General features: G+C 66.1%; 6 protein-coding genes across 6 annotated transcripts; 2 read left to right on the forward strand and 4 right to left on the reverse strand.

The window, feature by feature from the left end:
- Positions 1 to 59: 59 nt before the first annotated feature.
- Positions 60 to 1,128, forward strand: JCM10292_005622 (uncharacterized protein; the record flags this gene model as incomplete). Its single annotated transcript, XM_076651786.1, has 2 exons — positions 60 to 302; positions 364 to 1,128. The coding sequence occupies 2 exons, from the start codon at positions 60 to 62 to the stop codon at positions 1,126 to 1,128; spliced, it is 1,008 nt and encodes a 335-aa protein (XP_076502658.1).
- A 48-nt stretch (positions 1,129 to 1,176) lies between these two features.
- JCM10292_005623 (uncharacterized protein) lies at positions 1,177 to 2,025 on the reverse strand (the record flags this gene model as incomplete). Its single annotated transcript, XM_076651787.1, has 1 exon — positions 1,177 to 2,025. The coding sequence occupies one exon, from the start codon at positions 2,023 to 2,025 to the stop codon at positions 1,177 to 1,179; it is 849 nt and encodes a 282-aa protein (XP_076502659.1).
- A 1,469-nt stretch (positions 2,026 to 3,494) lies between these two features.
- JCM10292_005624 (uncharacterized protein) lies at positions 3,495 to 5,247 on the reverse strand (the record flags this gene model as incomplete). Its single annotated transcript, XM_076651788.1, has 8 exons — positions 3,495 to 3,538; positions 3,603 to 3,706; positions 3,790 to 3,959; positions 4,064 to 4,176; positions 4,239 to 4,359; positions 4,485 to 4,917; positions 4,992 to 5,049; positions 5,106 to 5,247. 8 exons carry the CDS (start codon positions 5,245 to 5,247, stop codon positions 3,495 to 3,497), a joined length of 1,185 nt encoding a protein of 394 aa, XP_076502660.1.
- A 340-nt stretch (positions 5,248 to 5,587) lies between these two features.
- On the reverse strand, positions 5,588 to 9,529 carry JCM10292_005625 (uncharacterized protein; the record flags this gene model as incomplete). Its single annotated transcript, XM_076651789.1, has 6 exons — positions 5,588 to 5,659; positions 5,720 to 7,567; positions 7,628 to 7,793; positions 7,870 to 8,453; positions 8,511 to 8,615; positions 8,675 to 9,529. The coding sequence occupies 6 exons, from the start codon at positions 9,527 to 9,529 to the stop codon at positions 5,588 to 5,590; spliced, it is 3,630 nt and encodes a 1,209-aa protein (XP_076502661.1).
- Positions 9,530 to 10,148: 619 nt separating this feature from the next.
- Positions 10,149 to 11,603, forward strand: JCM10292_005626 (uncharacterized protein; the record flags this gene model as incomplete). Its single annotated transcript, XM_076651790.1, has 4 exons — positions 10,149 to 10,336; positions 10,441 to 11,003; positions 11,083 to 11,195; positions 11,259 to 11,603. The coding sequence occupies 4 exons, from the start codon at positions 10,149 to 10,151 to the stop codon at positions 11,601 to 11,603; spliced, it is 1,209 nt and encodes a 402-aa protein (XP_076502662.1).
- A 146-nt stretch (positions 11,604 to 11,749) lies between these two features.
- Positions 11,750 to 15,586, reverse strand: JCM10292_005627 (uncharacterized protein; the record flags this gene model as incomplete). Its single annotated transcript, XM_076651791.1, has 9 exons — positions 11,750 to 11,820; positions 11,897 to 11,988; positions 12,060 to 12,914; positions 12,976 to 13,132; positions 13,206 to 14,771; positions 14,831 to 14,923; positions 14,983 to 15,068; positions 15,160 to 15,250; positions 15,361 to 15,586. The coding sequence occupies 9 exons, from the start codon at positions 15,584 to 15,586 to the stop codon at positions 11,750 to 11,752; spliced, it is 3,237 nt and encodes a 1,078-aa protein (XP_076502663.1).
- Positions 15,587 to 16,149: the final 563 nt, after the last annotated feature.

Here is a 16,149-nt window from a genome sequence, read left to right on the forward strand (position 1 = left end):
CGTCACTTTGCGCTTCCCGCTGAACCGCTTCGTGCGAGAATCGAGCGAAGCTGCGCGCGATGAGTACCGTCACTCCAGCACGCCCAAGGCCGCGTCCAGCAGCAACCCGCACGAGCACCGCCTCGCCCCGCCAGCGCTTCATCAACGTGCTGCTCCTGACGTTGATCGCGGGCACATGCTTCTCGGTGCTCAACTCGTCTGCTGCAACGACGGCTTTCCGCTCGAGGCTGCCCGCCCACACGCTCACCCGCCTCGAGGACACGGCGTTCCCCTTGCCCAAACTCCCCTTCTTCGGCGACAAAGTGCGCATTCCCCTGCCTTTGCCGGCCAGTGGAACCCGCTGACATCCTCTTCTGCACCCAGCGCAACATCCTGAACCAGTGGTTCGTCAAGCGGTCGTGGGCGTGGGTCACCGCCATCTACGTCCTCCTCTCCGTCACCCTCATCGCCTTCCCCGCCTCGGCCCCTTCTAGCCAGCGCGCGAGCGCTCCTTCCACGACTCCTGCCATTGTCAACGGCCGCCCTGTCCCTTCCACCGAACTCGCCGTCCCGACCGGCCACCTCTACGGCTCGCTCCGACGGTACCTCCTCGCGAGCCTGTACTGGTTCTACCTGACGCAGGCCACCTGGTTCGGCCGCTCCCTCGGTCCTTCAATCACCTCCCGCATCCTCCGCTCGTCGGGCGCCGTCTGCGTGCCGAGCGCCGTCTCGAACGACCCGCTCTCGGCGCACGCGGCGCACAGCGGCCTCGAGTCGACCGAGCCGGGCCACGCCGCGGCGGGCGCGCCGCTCGTGTGCACGGGCGCCAAGGGCGAGTACTGGCGCGGCGGGCACGACGTGAGCGGGCACGCCTTCATGATGGTGCACTGCTCGCTCTTCCTCCTCGAACTCGTCTACCCGCTCCTGCCCGCGCTCTTCCCCGCCCTCTTCTCGACCGGGACGCGCAGCGAGGCCGAACGCGTGAGACGCACGCACCCCGTGATCGTAATCGCGGGTTACGCCGCCGTCTTCGTTATCATCCTGTCGTGGTGGATGCTGCTCATGACGAGCCTCTTCTTCCACACCCCAATGGAGAAGCTCACGGGCGCGGCGTTCGGCTTCCTCGGCTGGTATGTCAGCGGGCTGTAGAAGATTGCGGCGTCTCTATTGCGTGTTGCAAAAAGCAGAGCCTGCCGTCTAGACTCGCACATCGTACCAGCGATTCCCGATCGCGTCCCCGCCGCGTTGGATGTAGGCTCGTGCAAGCTCGCCCGCGAGACGGCACGCCACGTCCTCGAGAGGATCCTGTGCCGAGCGAGGCACCGCAACCACTCCTCGCCAGCTCACTCGCGACCCACCGCTCGTCGTGGGCAGGAGCAACCTCGCCTCCGAGTTGCGCAGCTCGACCCTGACGTCCGTCGCTTCGACCTGCCCTTCCCTTTGTTTCTCTCCCGTACCCGCAACCCACCCCGCGCGTCTCCCTTCCGCGAGCAGCAAGTCCTCGCACCTCGCTCGCGGCTGCATCAGCCCCCACAGGTCGGTGCGCACGTCGCCCGGGAGCTGCAGCGCGTCGTCCTCGCTCGTAAAGAGGAGCGAGCTCGCGCACAGCCGGCGCGCCGAGAGCGCCAGCGCGGCGACGAAGTGGTCATAGACCGCCAACTCGCGCGAGCGGCTCGCGAGCAGCGACGACGTTGTCGCGGCGGGCGCGTGCAGGTCGTAGCTCGGCGGTGGCAGGATTGCGCTCTCCCAGCGCGTGTGGGCGTCGCCTCGCATCCCCAGCGGATCCGATGACGGCGCCGCCCTCCCTCTTGCCGCCGCGGCACGGTGCAGCTCGTCGCGCCAGAGCGGGTGCACCTGCTCCCTCGCGAGTGTGATAGCGTGCAGGTACAGCGTGCGCGACGCTGGCTTGAGCGCGAAGACGAGGTCTTGCAGTGCGCAGTGAGCGAGGACGCGCAGGAGGAGATGCGACGGGAGCCGCTCGAGCGGCGAGAGGCTTGCTGGTGGCTGTGCAGGCTCGCTGTAGGCTGGCGGCGCTTCGGCGTGCATCTCGCCTGCGGCGTCGCGAGATGATGGAGGACGAGATGTGGGGGAGAGGCCGATGAGCGGCTGAGTCTCAGCGCGGCGCACTATGGTGCGGACAGGGCCGAGTGCTAATCTCGGGGACCTCTTTGGGCCTGTTGACTCCTCTTTAGACGGGTAGGGCCCTCGCCGAGGAGCGCTCGTTGGCTTCGAGCCTCTGATCGACCGTCCTTCGTCTCGCTTGCCCAAATCGCCGCTTCCCGTGGATCCACGATGCTCGCTATAGCTTTGAGGTATCGGTCTCGGCTCACCGCCGCGCGCTCTACCACTTCTGACACGCTGCTGATCGCGCTGTAACGCGGCAACCTCTTCCTTTCCTCTTTTCGCTGCCCGTCCTGCTCCTTGTGAGCAGAACTTGCCACCTTTTAGCCCGTATGTATGGTCTCTTTGGCCTTGATCACTTCCCTCATTCGGTCAGTGCTTCCGTTCACGACACTGGCATCTGGACGCTGGCCTTCTCAAGCTGTCATCAAACAACCAGGACAGCTTCGATCCAGGTGCAACGGCCAAGCATAGCCTGCGACAAATGCAATAGCCGGGCTCTGTGTCCATAACAGCTCGTCCTCAGCTCGTGCCACGGAACAGTCTTTGAGCAACCTCGGCAGCAAACGGGCCTGTCAAGCTCTAGTGGCAGCGTCTGCAGATCGTCTGCTGCAATCACGCAGCCAGACACCCGCGATGAAGCAGCTTGTCTAGTCGAGGCGCTACAAAGGACTCGGCTCACGGTAATTTTTGTCGACTTAGGACGGTGAACTTCGACGGACACGCGTTTCCCGCACCAAATCGAGATGCTGGGCACCTATCGAGTCCCGCTCAAATTGTGGAGGAAACTGTGAAGCTGTAAGCGGTTATGGAGCGGATTGTCGAATTTAAAGAGCGCTTTAGTCGGTCAAGACGTGCGCAAAAATCGAGTCCAAGTGTGGCCAGAACAGAACTCCGATTGAGCGCAGTTCGGGCGTTGAGCAGGCTCTGTAGCGTTACCGTTGGGTCTCACTCAAACAAACAGGCGGAGTTGAGGGAGAGATCACATGACTAGGCAAGCCCGCTGTCCTGGTCGACCCATTGACGCTTTCATGTGTCGCAAGATCTGCTCCTTTGTCGGGGTGAGCCAGACATCATTGAGTCGGAACAATGGTTCGAATAAGCATGGTCAATATGCAGCCGCCTGGTGCCTTGCACGCCCGCACGGGAGGAACGGGACATGCGCGCACGTTCAGCGCAACAATCACCATCACTGCGTTCACATCGAAGTGAGGGCGACGACAGAATTACATTGTGCACGAGAGCTTGGAGAAAGGAGAAGCACGAGCTTGAATGGCGGACAAGGAGGCCCGAATTCTGGCGACGCCGCCGCCGGCACAGATCGACACCTGTCTCTCGCATGAGCATAGCAAGGGGCGCTGGCGGTTGAACCAGCCTCGTTGCAGTGACACTTTTCACTCCTTCATTGTGCAGACCACGACTTGTTCGGAGAAGAGACCTGTGGAGGCGCAACTGTCAGATGTCATTCGAAAAACGGCTCACCGGCGGAAGCTCCAGCTTACCCGTGAGCAGAAGCTTGTCCTGGTACGGCGCGCCCGTCGTTGAAGCCGAGACAATCTTGCCGGTGTCGGCAAAGGCAAGTTCGACACGATACTTCCTGCCGTCGCTGCGAGACGTCAACGCAGAGAGCGCTGTCAGCGCTGAGTGCTTGAAAGGTGCACAACGACCTGTTCGGTGATTCTCGCGCACCTAGACGGGGCGCTCGTATTATTACGGATGCGGAAGATCTCAACCGGAACCTGGTGCCCGCCGAGGCCGCCGTCCTTGCCCGCCGCCCCGAAGTCGAGAATCTTGGTGAGCGCCGTCACATAGATCGAGCCGTCGCCTCCGACATGGATGTTGTCGCAGTGACGGTTGAGCTGTGACGCGGCGATGCAGAGATGCGAGGCGGGGGAGCAGTTGGGAAGGTCAGCCGAGCTACTGCGGGCTTCTTGACCTGCGCAGAATCGAACGACCTGCTTACTTTGATCTCGTCGAAGACCTTCAGTGTATGGTCAGGCTGCATCTCCCACATCCGGACCAGTCCTTCGAGAGACGTCGCTTGGTACAGCAGGTTACCCGCTCCCTTGGTGATGCCTGAAGGCCAGATGGAGGTTGAGTCGGCACTCTACGTCGGGATTATGACGGTAAGAGCGCACCGTTCGGATAGACGACCTTGTCCGCCGCAACGAGGCAGCTTGCTGCGGACCTCGAAGCATCGCAGTACACAATGTCGGATGCGACCGATGCGTACTTCTCGTACAGGCGGGACCAGTGTACCTGGGCGCGAGGGGAACGTGAGCTATTTTGCTATGCGCCGCGGCCGAATTAGCCAGCAAAAGTATCGCAGCAGGCAACACTGCACTGCCCAGATCGACCGATGCGATGGCTGGAGCCCAGCGTACCTTGTAGCGGTGATCGTTCGAAGCGTAGAACGTCCTCGGCCCCGTCGCGACCATGTTGTTCGGCGTGCGAATCAGGTCGTGCTTGACCGTCTTGACGTGACGAGCCTCGTGCGAGCCTACTGTCGTCTCGAAAATCTCGATGACCGAGTCGGCACCTTGCACGGGCCCAAGAGAGCGGTCCTTCGGCGGGCGGTGCGAGTTGACGAAGAGGGTGAGTTTCGAAGGATCGACGACGTCGCGCCAGAGCGCAATACCGTGCACCCACACGCCGTTCGACTCAGCGGGCAAGCCGTGGAGCTCCAGGCGACGGTACGAGCGAGTATTGAGATCGAAGAGTGCGATGTAGTCGGTCGAGATGGGCGGGAGAAGCGACGAATTGAGGTGGAGAGTCGCTGGCACCCAGTGTTTGCGAGCCTCGCGCGACGAGCAGACCCTGGAGTAGGCGGCCGACACGATCAGCTTGAGTTCAGTCGTATGGACGATCAAAAAAGGAGGGGAACAACATACAAGTACGCAAGCCCGCTTTCCTGGTCGACCCACTCGGCGTCCTCACAAGCCTCCAATCCTGCGAGCGCGTCTCGCATCAGATGATATCGGCTGGAAAGAGACCAGTCGACTCACCTGGCACGGCAAAGCAGTCTTGGTTGTTGAAGGGCTTGACCGAGCGAGTAACGCCCGCACGGTCGAGACGAGGGTAGAGAACCGAGCCGAGCCCAGCAGCAAGCGCCAGCGAGAGCAAGCCGAAGCCGCGAATCGAGATCATGCCTGTGACGCAGAGCAAAGGAGCCCGCGAACGAGAAAGAGAGTACGAATCGAGTGGAAGTGCCCGGGTCGTGTGGGGAAATGCCGGCCTCAGGGGAGGCATCGAGCAGGTTGCGAGAGCGTGACGCAGTGAAAGGCTACGGAGGGCGTGGCTAGCGCACACGCGTGCGCGCGAAGAGGGTATAGTGGTGCGAAGGAAAGGGTTCGAAAGGGGGTATCTTGAGTCTATTGGGGAGAGGGTCGATTCGACCGGCCGGCGATGATAGGAGTAGTGAAGACAGCGAGAGATTGACATGGGGTGTGGATGCGAGAGAGGGTCTTTGAATGAATGGGAAGGGACCTTAGCGGCGCATGCGGTCCGAGCCGAGAAGAAGCTGCTCAAAGAGGCCGGTCGCCGACTGCTCCGTCTTCATCTGCGAGCGAAATCGTCAGAGTGTGCGCCAAGTACCATGAGAGAGGAAAGATATACGGACTTGGAGCATGTAAACAATGCCAGTTCGATCGCCTTGGTCGCTCAGCTCGATGGCGACGCCCGTCTTGCCGACGCGCTCGACGCCGTCGGTCAGAACGATGGTCGAGATGACCGTCTTGCCGCCGCCCTTGTCGCTATCAACGACAAGCTGCTTTGTTCCGCTCGGCATCGAGTGATACAGCTTGAGCTTGGCCGTCCCGAGCGACTTCCACTGCGCGTGGTGCTGCTGCAAGAAGATCTTGCAGCGCATCTGCGCCACGATCGACGTCTTGTCCGGCACGCGCGCCTCGACGGGGCTCGTCGGCGGCGACACGTCCTGCGCGAGCACGCCCGGCGCGCTGCCAGAGCGGGACGAGCCTGGGGCAGAGCTTGAGCGGTCCTCGAGCAGCGCCTGCGACGGCATGCGGTAGCTGGCGGCCGGGCCGCGCAGGCCCTCTGCCGAGCGTGAGCGGTGAATTGACCCGCCGGGCGAAAGCAGACCGCTGCGACCCGAGGCGGACAGGACGCTGCCGGGTCCGGGCGTGCCGCCGCCCGCGAGGCTCGTCGGGTAGAGCGGCCCGCCACGCCTGCTGATGTCGACGCCGTTGTAGCTGAGCTCTTTGGGCAGCGGCGGCGGCGCATCCGGGTAGCGGTACGAGCCGTCGGTGCGGCCAGAGAAGGCGGACGAGTACGAGCCGTTCGACTGGCGCGAATCGGGGCGGACAGACCCGCCGCGCTGCGGGTACTGCTGATGCTGCGGAGGATGCGGGAACTGGTGGTCGGGAAGGGACGAGGCGTAGGGAGAGGTAGGCGGGAGAGGGTACGTCGGGTAGTGCCCGCCCGGCCCGGGCGGGCCATGCGGCGACGGCGCAAAGTCATGCATCGAGCCTGGACCGGAGCCCATGCCGTACGGCGACTGCCGCCCGCTGCCGTACGCGGAGCCCGACGGCGCGCCGTACTCTGCCGAAGACGGCTGGGGCGAAGCGGGGTACGGCGAAGGCCCGCGCGAGCTGCTCGCGTAGCCGAACGAGGCAGACGTCGGTGACTGCACGAGCGGGCCGTTGCCGAAAGATGCAGCACCGTCACCGCCACGGTTGGCGATGCTGGCATTGCGCTCCGGACGCGGGACGCTGGGCGCGCCACCTGCGCTCGGGCCGGAAAAGGCACGACGAGCCGGGTCGGCGGCATGCAAGCCGAGGGGCTGAGACTGGGATGAAGGAAGTCCGACGCCGAGAGAAGAACCGTAGCCGTTAGAAGACGGGCCGGGAAGAGGCGAGGGGGGCACGGGGCTGTAGTTCGACGTCGAGCGAGGAGAGGGCACGACCGTCGCAGGCTGTTGCTGCTGCACGCCGGCGCCGAACGAAGGCGAGAGCGGACTCGCACGGTAAGTCGGCGAGATGGGCGATCTCCCACCCTGCCCGCTGCTCGAAGCGGCGCTCATGCTCGAGTCCTGCCTGACGCGCGAGCCCTGCGTCGCGCCAAACCTAATCGCCTCGTCGAGCGCGACCCTCCACTCCCGCACTTGCTCCTCGCCCCCCTCGGGTCGCAGCGTCAGGCGCTCCTTGTTCATGATCGTCACCTCGAGCTCGCCGCTCGCTTGCCCATCGCGCACGCGCAGATGCTTTCCCGCAAGCGGCGGGTAGAGCAGCCAGAGGTCAGCGCCAGGCTGGTTGGCGTGGTATGCCTCGCTGGGCGAGATGCGCTGGCAGATGAGGAACAGGTCGGTGAGGAGGATGAGCATCGCGCGCGGGTGGCGGACGTCGCGCTGCGACGAGTCGGAGGATGGAACGAAGGAGACGGCAACGTCGCCGGCTTTGCGAAGCTGGCGGGAGAAAGGGAGGTTGGGCGGTTGCATCTGCAGCTTGCATTTCTGCGGTCGTCGGCTGTGTTGTCAGTGCTCGCTCTACCTATGCAGCAGGAGGAGACGCACCCGAGGCTGCATCGTGAAGATGTCGAGCGTTCGTGACGTGTCCAGTCGCCGCTCGAGATCGTCGACCCGTACGGCTGCGCCCTCCTTGCCCGTCCCGCCGAGCGGTCCGCCGTTCGTGGCGGACGTGTTGGCCGTCGACGTGTTGGTCGCACCCGAGGAGCGGTAGCTGAAGGGAGATTAATCACGAGTCAGTGACGGATTTCAACGAGGCAGATCTGACAGTCACGAAAGTGGAGACGCACCTGCTCGTCGGGCTCTCGTTCCTCGTGCTCTCGCCGCTACTCCTCGGCTGCACCGCCTGCGCCTGCAGTGTCTCGACTGGGCCTCCCACAGCAGCGGCGACATCGACGTTGAGCCTCGGCGGGGCGGCTCGCCGCGGCGCTTCCGCCGGCGCTGCCGCAGAAGGCTCGAGAATGCTCCGCCTCGCGCCCTCGTCGCACAGCCGCTCGAGATACGCGAGCTTGTCGTTCGCGGCGACGAGGAGCGCGTGGTCGCTCCGGCCCTCCTGCGTGCTGCGGAGGAGCTTGGCGTACAGCCGCTGGTAGTACGCGACGCGCTGGCGCGGGAGCTCGAAGAGCGTGTCTAGCGTCACGGCGCTGCTCTCGGCGGGCGAAGACGAAGGGGAGGGAAGCGTCGACGGGTAGGGCAGCGCGGCGAGGACCGACGCGAGCTTCGGGTTCGACTGCACGGGCGCGAACGCGTCGTAGCCGCGTGCGAGCGTCTGCGCGTACCGCGTGTAGGCGGGCTCGAGGTCGGGGATCCAGCGCATGAGGAGGTCGCCGAGCGCTTTTGGGCTAGAGGGGTTCGGGCCAATCTCGAGCAATTTCTGCGCGTACAGGATCAGGTCAGAGGCGCTCAGACTGGTTTACGCAAACGGACGCACTGCGAGGAGCGTCTTGTTGATGCGGTAGACGGCCTCGATCGCGCGGAACATGGCGTCGAGAGCAGGTGGTGGAAAGTTGGATCGACTCCAGGCGGCCGCAACGCGCTGTGCAAGAATTGGTAAGTCCTCAACTTCGGCGAGAGTTCTTGCCAGGCGAAGCGTACCTTGATGATCAGACCCAGGTCTTCGACATAGGCCGTCTCGGTGTGGATCAGGTCTTCAAGCGGGTTTCCTCTCCGGATCGCCGACGCGCTTCTCGTCGGCAGTGCTCCTGCCGGCGCGAGCGTCGACGGTGAAGGAGCCAGCCCGCCGTTCTGACCGATGGCCTGCGCGCCCGCAGCGAGTGCCGCACCATCAAAGACGGGCTCGCCTCCCGCCGATTCGCGCGCGCTGCTCGACGGCGCCGCTGCGAAGCTCGACTGGGTCGACGAGGGAGCGAAGCGGTTCGACGAGAAGGAGGCCGAGGCGGGCAGGGGCGGGATCGGCGGTGCGGACGAGAACGTGCTGTCGCTGTCTGCGGTTGCCGAGCGCGAGAGGGACGGGAGCGAGGCCTTTCGCGGCAGGCGCGCGGCAGGGGCGGATGCAGGCGGTGCAGTGCCTTGGTGCAAGGAGGCAGGATCCTGTCTGGGCGGTGCAGAGCGCGGGAGGGCGGCGGAAGCAGGGGTCGCGAGCGGGGCGGTGAAGGCCGACGCGCCCGTGAGGACGGGCGAGAGCTGCGGGCGCGGGCGATTCGCCGCCGAGTAGCCTGGTGCACTGCCAGCCCGCGTGCTCATCGCGCCTGCGTACCCGGTCGATGCAGACGAGGCCCCGGCGGTGCTCGATGCAAGGCGAGGAGCGAGCGACGGCGCTGACGGTGCGGCGGGCCCCGAGTCGTGTGCGAGGCTGAGAGCACCGAGCTGTCCTGGCAGGCGCTCTGCTGCTCCGCCCGCACCCTGCGCCGGGTAGGCAAACGCGTCGCCGATGCCCCTTGTGCTGCCGCTCGTCTCTGCGCCGCGACTGTAGGCCGAAAAGTCGGTCATGCGCAGCGACGCGGTGCAGGCAGGCCGTGAGCTGCTCGCAGGCCGTCCTGGGAGCCGTCAGACGCGCGCAAGCGGGCGGGACACGGACCAGAAGCGGGCGAGGGCCCAACTTGGTCTCGACGCGACGCCCGTTTTGCGGGGTCGGCAAGCAGCAGGGCGCAAACAGCGAGCTGCGCGGGAGGCAGGCAGCGGGACAAGACTGCGAGCACAGTACAGCACACGCAGCGGTCTACTTCCCTGCGCTCGCGCCCTCTGCTCCCAACCTTGCGAGACTGTCTCTGCCTTAGCGCTGAGACACGCAGAATCGGGGCGCGCGCAATCAGAGTCCTGGCGACAAAGCGCGTCCCAGCCTTCTGGGTCCCCGTCGGTAGGTAGGTACGCCTGGCCGAACAAGTTTCCCTGGCCGTTCCGCGTGTCCGTGTTTGCGCGTGAGAGGGAGTGCGTGCTTGCTCACCTACGGGCGCGCTGCTAGCCGAACTCAGGTGCTACTTCAGTTGGAGTGAGCTGCCAGACACCCGCCCTCGCCTTACGCGAGTTGGAGTGACTTTGGGGTGGAGGATAGAGATGATCGCGACGAGGGGATGGTCCCTCCCTCACCGCTCGACTCGCAGAGTGCAGGATGGTCAGCGGTGCACTCTTTGCGCTGCTGCCGCTCTTCGGCTTGTTCGCTGCGCTGTGGAAGCCCCGCGGCCAGATTGTCTCGCATGACCCGCACCCCGCCGTCGGCCTCGACGAGTGTGCGCCCATTGCAGGACTCGAGGCCTGCGAGGACGCGTGGGTAGCACACGACGCCGGACTCGCCTACCTGTGCGTGCTGGAGGCCCTCACCTGCCGGAGTCCCGCGCTGACCTTCGTCGCCTTCCTCCTGCATCACCGCCAACCTCGCTGCACATCCCGCCCGCCTCCTTCAGCGCCTGCTCGTCCGTCGAGAGCCGCGCGCACTGGGCTCCGTCCCTCGAGCACCTCGACGCCGCCGCCCTCCCGACCCTCGGCGCCGACTCGCTCCGCCTCTTCTCCTTCGCCTCGCGCACGCACAGCGCCGTGCGCTTCGTCGGCCTCCCTGCGGGCCACCCGGGCCTCTTCGCGCATGGTCTCGACGCGCTGCACACGCCGTCGGCCGCCGAGCCCGACCTGTACACCCTCTTCCTCGTGTCGCACCGCTCGCCCACGGACCCCTCGCTCGCACCGAAAGAGGGCGCAGACTCGGTGGTCGAGCTGTTCGAGACGCGCCTCGGCTCTGACGAGGCGCGCTATGTCGGCACGGTCAGGCACGAGCGCGTCCTCACGCCCAACAGCGTCGTTGCGACCGGGCCGAGGAGCTTCTACGTGAGCAACGACCACGCACGCAAGGTCCACTGGACCCGCAAGTTCGAGCTCGTCTACGTCGAGTCGTCGTCGATCGCGCACTGCGAGCTCCTCCCTTCGGGCGAGAGTGACTGCACCGTAGCGGTCGAGGACATCCTGTACCCCAATGGTGCGTGCGATCTCCATCGCCTCGGGTTCCGCTAGCAGGAGATCCGCAAATCCTGATGCATTGGCGAGTGCGCGTACAGGCATCGCCAAGGGCCCCGACGACCTCCTCTACAGCGCCTCGACCTTTACGGGCGAGATCAGCGTGTGGGACATCCAGGCCGACCACACTCTCGTGCCTTCGTCGCACATCTGGGTGCGTTGGTTTGCCGGTCAGCTGAACGCAAGGCGTACTCACAGATTCGCTCTCCCTCTGCAGATCCAACGCCCGATCGACAACCTGCACGTGTCGCCGACGACGGGCGCCATCTTCGCTGCGACCTTCCCGCGCTTCTTCGACTTTGCCCTCTCGTCGCCGTCGCTCCCGCGCCCGCACAAGCCCTACTCGTCCCGCTCGCCCGTCGAGATCTGGCGCGTCGCGAACCAGACGTCCGACGAGCAGTTCCTCGGACGCCGCTGGGCAAAGGACGTCGTCCTGGCCGATCCCATGGGCGAGACCGTCAGTGCCGTGACGACCGCTGCGCCGTGGCGGGACCAGCTCCTCCTGACGGGGTACTTCACGCCGCATGCGGTCGTGTGCCGTCTCGGCGGGGAGACGCTGTAGATGGTGTCGGTGGACAAAATGCACATACATGCCTCGCTTGCTCTCTCTCGGTTCACGTAACGGGTAGCTTGCGAGCGTATGGTACAACAACGCGCAAGCGGCGCAGCAGGGTGGCTAAGCTACGGGCGCCCCGGCCCTCGCCTCCATCACGCAGCCGTGATCTTCTTAAGCAGGTCCTGGTACTCGGTCGCGAGCGGCGCAGTGACGCGCTGCTTGGCTGTTCAGGGGACACGCAGCATCGTCAGCTCATCGCCTCTCGTGCGTGAAAAGGACGCGATCAAACGCCGACGCACCGAATTCGCGCAGGACGTCGCGCAAGAGGTCGCGCTTGGCGAGGCCGAGGACAGTCGGCGACCACTCGTCTTCCTCCTTCTTGCCTGGTTTGCTGCGAGTGTGCGAAGTACCGGGCTAGTCAGTACAGATGAAACTTTGGAACGGTGGAAGCTCGGGACGCACTGGTAGATCGGCCCGAGCAGCTCGCGGATGAGCTCCACGGCCTTGCTCCGCAAGCCCTCGTCGGCAAGCTTCTTGGCGTACTGCAGGAGGAAGTTGCGGTACTCGCTCGGCGAGTCGAGCGCGGCCGCCGCGAGCAGGCGCGTCTCGAGGTGCGCGAGCGAGATCGCCGTGCGGTAGTCGTCGTTCGAGCCCGTCGGCTCGGCGGGCGAGCCTTGCGGGGCGGAGCGGCGCCGCTTGGACACGCGCGAGGCAGCGCCCTCGTCCTCGCCGTCATCGCCCTCGGCCTTCTCCTTGCCCTTGGCGCCCTCGTCGCCGTTCATCTCGACGTCCTTCTCGGCAGCTCCTTCGCCCTTCTCTCCCTCGTCCCCGCCCTCGGTCGACTCGTCATCGTTGTCGTCGGCGCCCTCGCCATTCGCCTGCGCGTCGACGACAATCTCGTTGACGGCGCTCTCGACATTCTTGACGATCCCGCGCCCGGCATGGCTCGCCGCGCCGTGCCGGCCCGCGCGCCTCCCCTCCCACGCGTCGCTGCGGCTCCACCACGGCTCGCACACGCGCGTCCACGCCGCGAGGTCGGCGTCGTACGAAAAGGTCGCGCCGGACGAGAGCGCGACGAGCGGCGTCCCGTTGGGCAGGAGCGCCGACGTCGTGATCTCCGGATGCGGGTGCGCGCGCGACGCGCACGACGAGACGAGCGACGTGATGCTCAGCGGCGGGTAGATCGAGCGCGGCTTGGGGATCGAGGGCGAGAGGTTCCACACGGCGAGCGTGCCGAGCGCAGTGATGGCGAGGAGGTAGGGACCCTCGGCGACGAGGAACGAGCAAGGTGCATCGAGTACGAGGGTCGGGATGAGCCTGCGAGAGTTGCCTTGTGTGAGTGGCTGATCGGCTCGTCTGGCAAACAAGTAGGACGCACCTCCTCCCAGTCGGGCTCCACGCAACCAAGCTCCCGTCCTCAAGGCAGACGGCGGTAAAGACGGGGCTGCCGGCGGCGAGGACGACGAACTTGGGGAGGTAGTCGATCCAGAGCGTCTTCTTGCTCGTCGCGACGCGCACCTCGCTCTGGCCCTTGTCTGCGAGCATAGCCGACGACTCCTAGCGTCAGTGATTGTTTGCTTCGGCGCCGACAACACGCGAGAGACGCACGCTGACCCTGCGCGAAGTTGCGCCACTCGAGCGCGTCCTTCCCCTCGCCCTCCTCGACCTGCACCTTGCCCTGGCTCACAACGGCCGGCACCGCGAGGCTCCTCGCGCCCGCGCCCTCCCGCTCCTTGCCCTTCGCGCTCGCTCCAGCGCCTGCGCCGTTCGTCACGCGGAACGTCACCTCGCGGTCGTGCAGCGCATACGCAGGCACGAGCTCGCGCAGCTCTTCGCCCGCCGCCCCCGCCGCAGACGCGGCGGACCCGAGCGTGTGCCCCTGCAGGCGGTACTCGGCCTGCGAGACGTGCGGCGCGCCCGCGTACCCCGCCGGCGGCAGCAGCGGCGCGGCGGCGTCGGCGAGCCCGACGTCGCGCGAGGCTTTGCGCTTGCGCGACGGGACGTGCGCGGATCCTCCTCCTCCTCCTCCGGCGGCTGCTGCTGCTGAGTGCGGAGGGAGGGGCGCGCCAAAGCCCGGTGCGGGCGCGTACGCCTGCTGCGGGTGCATCTGCGGCTGCTGCAGCGGGAGCGGGAGCATGTGCGGGTACGGCTGCTGCATCTGCATCTGCGCCGGCGCATACTGCTGCGGCTGCTGCGGGTGCAGACCCAACGTGCTGGCGTACGCGCTGGCCTGCACGCCGCCCTGCTGCATCGGCATCGGCATCGGCATCGGCACCTGCATCGCCGGCGGCGCCTGCCCGGGCGCCGCATATGTCGGCGCGTTCGCAAACGGGCTGCTCGCCTGCCCCGCGGGCGCCTGCGGCTGCTGGAGCTGCACCGTGCGCGGGCGCTTGGCGCCGGCGCCTTTGCGCGCGACGAGCTGCTTGGGCTGCGCGAGCGTGCCCTCGCCGTTTGCGGGCGTGCCCGGGCGCGGAGTCGCGCCGCCGGCACCGACGAAGGACGCTGCGGCGGAGAGGACGGGGCGGTTGCGCGGGACGTAGCCGTACGTCGCGTGGAGGGCGGCTTTCGCGCCTGCGGGGGCGACGGGGGCGAATTCGGTGTCCTTGTCGAACGAGAGGACGGCGATCTGGCCGTCGGACGACGAGGCCCACAGCTGGGCGCCGTCGCGCGACCACGAGAGGTCGAGCACGTCGCGGTCAAAGAGGTCGGTAAAGACGGCAAACGGCTGCGAGAGGTCGGTAAACCAGAGCGAGATGGTGCCCTGCGCGCACAGCGCGAGGAGCGAGCACACGTTGGTCATGCTCGCGGGCTGGCTCGCGTCGCGCAGGAACACGAGCGGGTTGTACGCCGCGGCCTGGACGATGTCCGGGTGGCCGATGAGCGACGCGGGGCTCTTCCACGTCGTGCGGTCGACGACGGCGGCGCAAAAGACGGGCCCGTTCATCGAGTTGGGCGTGACGATGTAGGCGCCGTCGGGCGACCACGTCGGGCGGATCACGGTCGCCTTGGGTGCGTCCTCGAACGGCTCGCGGATGTCGGCCTGCAGCTGCCAGTCGTCGGTGCGCCAGATCTTGAGCGAGTTGTCGTCCGACTGAGTCGCGAGGTACTGCCCGACCGGGTCAAACACGAGACCCTTGACAAAGCCCTGGTGCTGGTCGAGCTTGCGCACGAGCTCTGTGGAGCGAGTCACGGTCAGTCTGACCTAGCATCGAAGGAGGTTCGTAAAGACGCACCGAAAGTGTGGCCCGACCAGACGAGCACGACGTTGTCGAGCCCGACGGAAGCGCAGTAAGCGTCGTCCGGGCTCCACGCGACACCAGCGACGTCTGAGTGCACCGAGACGAGTGTTAGAGAATGCAGGGATCGGGCAACGAGAGCGACGAACCCGAGTTGTGCCCGACGAGACGTCTCGTCGCCTTCCAGTTTTCGACATTGGTCGTCTCGGTACCCCAGACCTTGCCGCCGCCGCCGCTGCGCAAAGATGAACATCAAGAGGTACGTCAGTGAGAGCTGGACAGACGCGAGAGCCGCGGACGAGAGAGTGGAGAACCGCGCTGCGCACCCTTCGTGAGCCCAGATGACGACGACGCGGTCGTCGGAGCCGGTCGCGAGGTACGAGCCGGCGTTGTTCCAGCGGACGGACATGACAACGCCTGCAGTAGTGCCAGAGACGTGCGAGGGGGTCGCGCGCGAGGAGGTGGGGGAGAGAAAGAGGTCAGGTTCGATTCGCGGTTGGTCTCGGGAAGGATAGCGCCTTGCGCACCGGTGTGGGCCGAGAGGGTCGAGAGGAGTTTCGGGCAGCGGTCGTCGTTCTCTGCGGCGGGGGTGAGGATGGGGACGGTGGACCAGACGCGGACGAGCGAGTCGAGGCCGCCGGTTGCGACGCGCGAGCCGTCCGGGTGGACGTCGAGGGAGAAGATGGTGAGGTCGGGCTTGGTCGGGCGCTGCTCGTCCGGGTGCGCGACCCAGCTGGGCTTGACGAGGTGCATCCTGGCGGGCGACGAGGGTGCGCTCGCTCGATGCGGCGGAGTGAGAGCAGGCCAAGCAGGAGTGCGCGGGTGCAGTCCTCGGTGTGCGCTCCCTCTCACGGACGCACGCAGGACAGAAGGAGAGTGCGGCCGGGCAGAAACAAGGCGAGGAGCGACGCGCCGAGGCGGAGACGGGCGCGCGAAAACACACCGGGCTCGACACGCTCAGAGTGCGAGCTGGGTGGGCTGAGTGGGTGTCTCAGGCTATAGTACACTCTCTCGCACAGTCGTACTCTCACTCTGACGCGGTCGAAGGGGGTCGTTGCGGGCAGCTGCGCCCAGCTTGAGCTCTCCGCCGCTGTCGTTTCTGTCGCCTGCTTCTGTGCGAGGGTGCCGCGTGCTCGAACAAGTAGCTGAACACCAGTCTACCCCGTGAGCTCACCCGCTCGCTCGCCCTGCGCCGTCGATCGCACTGTGCTCCCGCGTAGACTGCGCCCGCACCTCGCACGCCCAGCACGCGCGCACACTCGCCGCCGAGCTGCACTGCGACTGCTGCACAGCCAGCCACACTCGAGGGGAACCCG

The sequence above is a fragment of the Rhodotorula paludigena genome, assembly GCF_050403205.1.
Source record: "Rhodotorula paludigena JCM10292 DNA, Rt_paludigena_JCM10292v1_ctg57, whole genome shotgun sequence".
NCBI classification, from domain to species: Eukaryota; Fungi; Basidiomycota; class Microbotryomycetes; order Sporidiobolales; family Sporidiobolaceae; genus Rhodotorula; species Rhodotorula paludigena.